Source organism: Mizuhopecten yessoensis, unplaced genomic scaffold (genome assembly GCF_002113885.1).
Source record: "Mizuhopecten yessoensis strain PY_sf001 unplaced genomic scaffold, ASM211388v2 scaffold10525, whole genome shotgun sequence".
NCBI lineage: Eukaryota > Metazoa > Mollusca > Bivalvia > Pectinida > Pectinidae > Mizuhopecten > Mizuhopecten yessoensis.
In genome coordinates, this window is record NW_018408590.1 from 243,549 (window position 1) to 245,872 (window position 2,324).

At 36.4% G+C, this 2,324-nt stretch overlaps 1 protein-coding gene across 1 annotated transcript in view; it reads right to left on the reverse strand.

The window, feature by feature from the left end:
- The window catches only part of LOC110460950 (DNA-directed RNA polymerase III subunit RPC2-like), a gene marked incomplete at its 5' end in the record, with an annotated part of 30,074 nt that extends 27,993 nt beyond the window's left edge, over window positions 1-2,081 (reverse strand). The window contains 2 exons of the mRNA XM_021514181.1: window positions 643-753; window positions 1,962-2,081. Of these exons, the coding sequence (XP_021369856.1) occupies window positions 643-753; window positions 1,962-2,081 (231 nt within the window). The remainder of the gene's footprint in view (window positions 1-642; window positions 754-1,961) is intronic.
- Between the last annotated feature and the right edge of the window lie 243 nt (window positions 2,082-2,324).

Here is a 2,324-nt window from a genome sequence, read left to right on the forward strand (position 1 = left end):
CTGTTACTGCTGAATTACACTGCCCTTATCTCTGTTACTGCTGAATTACACTGCCCTTACAGCTGTTACTGCTGAATTACACTGCCCTTATTTCTGTTACTGCTGAATTACACTGCCCTTACAGCTGTTACTGCTGAATTACACTGCCCTTATTTCTGTAACTGCTGAATCTATTTTATTTCACAAACATTTGATACTGAACTTGACATTTGGTACTTTCACTAAGTGATTTCCAATAAAAGATATCTTCACAGTAACTATATTAGGACCAAGTATTTAAAAGTTACCTCCCAAAGTCCTTCCAGTTTAACACTCGCCTACCAGTACATCAGAGTTAAAACTGTCAAAACCTGTTGACCTCATAAGCAACTTGGCTGGTTGTTTAATAAAAACTAAATTAAGTTTCAAAGTCTCCCTGCATTTACAATAGAATTTGGAAAAAACACTGAGTCTGACATGTTGATGAAGTCTATAAATACAAAGTACATGTAGTGGTAAAATATTTTACACAGTATCAAGTATGGATTGAATGGAAAGCTGACATGTCGACACTTTAAAATCACAATAATGCAAGTTACCTGTGATGATATCTACCTATTATTTCTACCTTGTTTCTGTGACCTTGACATCTGACCTACTCACCTGACTCGAGATACGAGTCATCATCCCCAGTGCTGAGATGTAGGATAATCTGGACAGTACTTGGGTAACACCACCTCGGTCCATCTTAAATCTCTTGATTGACCAGTTACCCTGCAATTCAGCCAAAGTTAAACACAGTTATCAGTTCCGTAAGACTGGACAGTCTCATCAATCCAGGTCTACAATGTGATGAAGCATTGATACCATTATATTGGAAAATATACTCCTGACATTGGTCCAGAAAATCTGACAAATGATGCTGGAATCCAACAGTGGTGATTCAATTGGTTGATTTCAATGGACATAAGCATAAACGTCGCTACCTCAGTTTCTTATGTGAAAGTTTTTTAGATTTCATTAACGTTGAGAAAACGACAAAACTTATAATTACCAGCTGCATTTATAATTATTATACTTATAATTCCCCACTACTGTCTTAAACATTGTGTACTTGCCATAGATATATAAGGCATTGATGACGCCACTGACAATGTCTACTTACCGTAGATATGGTGTTAATGACTCCACTGTCAATGTTTACTTACCGTAGATATGGTGTTAATGGCTCCACTGACAATGTTTACTTACCGTAGATATGGCGTTAATGTCTCCACTGACAATGTCTACTTACCGTAGATATGGTGTTAATGACTACACTGACAATGTCTACTTACCGTAGATATGGTGTTAATGACTACACTGACAATGTCTACTTACCGTAGATATGGTGTTAATGACTACACTGACAATGTCTACTTACCGTAGATATGGTGTTAATGCCTCCACTGACAATGTTTACTTACCGTAGATATGGCGTTAATGTCTCCACTGACAATGTCTACTTACCGTAGATATGGTGTTAATGACGCCACTGACAATGTCTACTTACCGTAGATATGGTGTTAATGACTACACTGACAATGTCTACTTACCGTAGATATGGTGTTAACGACTCCACTGACAATGTCTACTTACCGTAGATATGGTGTTAATGACGCCACTGACAATGTCTACTTACCGTAGATATGGTGTTAATTACTCCACTGACAATGTTTACTTACCGTAGATATGGCGTTAATGTCTCCACTGACAATGTCTACTTACCGTAGATATGGTGTTAATGACTACACTGACAATGTCTACTTACCGTAGATATGGTGTTAATGACTACACTGACAATGTCTACTTACCGTAGATATGGTGTTAATTACTCCACTGACAATGTTTACTTACCGTAGATATGGTGTTAATGAATTCACTGACAATGTTTACTTACCGTAGATATGGTGTTAATGACTCCACTGACAATGTCTACTTACTGTAGATATGGCGTTGACGAGTCCGTTTGTGATCTGATCCTGTCTCATGTGTTTAACAATATCAAACTGAGCAGCTCTTGGTTTAGGTATCGTCATGTCAGCTATCCTCTTCAACTGCAAGTTTATTCAATGTTAAAATTTGTATTCATCCCACTTATTTTCCATTAAATTTAGCAATGAAAAATCAAATACTTTTATGAGTGAATATGTTTTAGAATAACTTTTAAATTACACAGAAAAATTGAAACAATAAGATTTTATCTGCTATTTCTAAACTTTTGATCATTCAACTGTATAAAATTATTTCCACATTCCAATGAGTCCCTTTCTGTAAACATGTACAGACAGAGTCCCTTTCTGTAT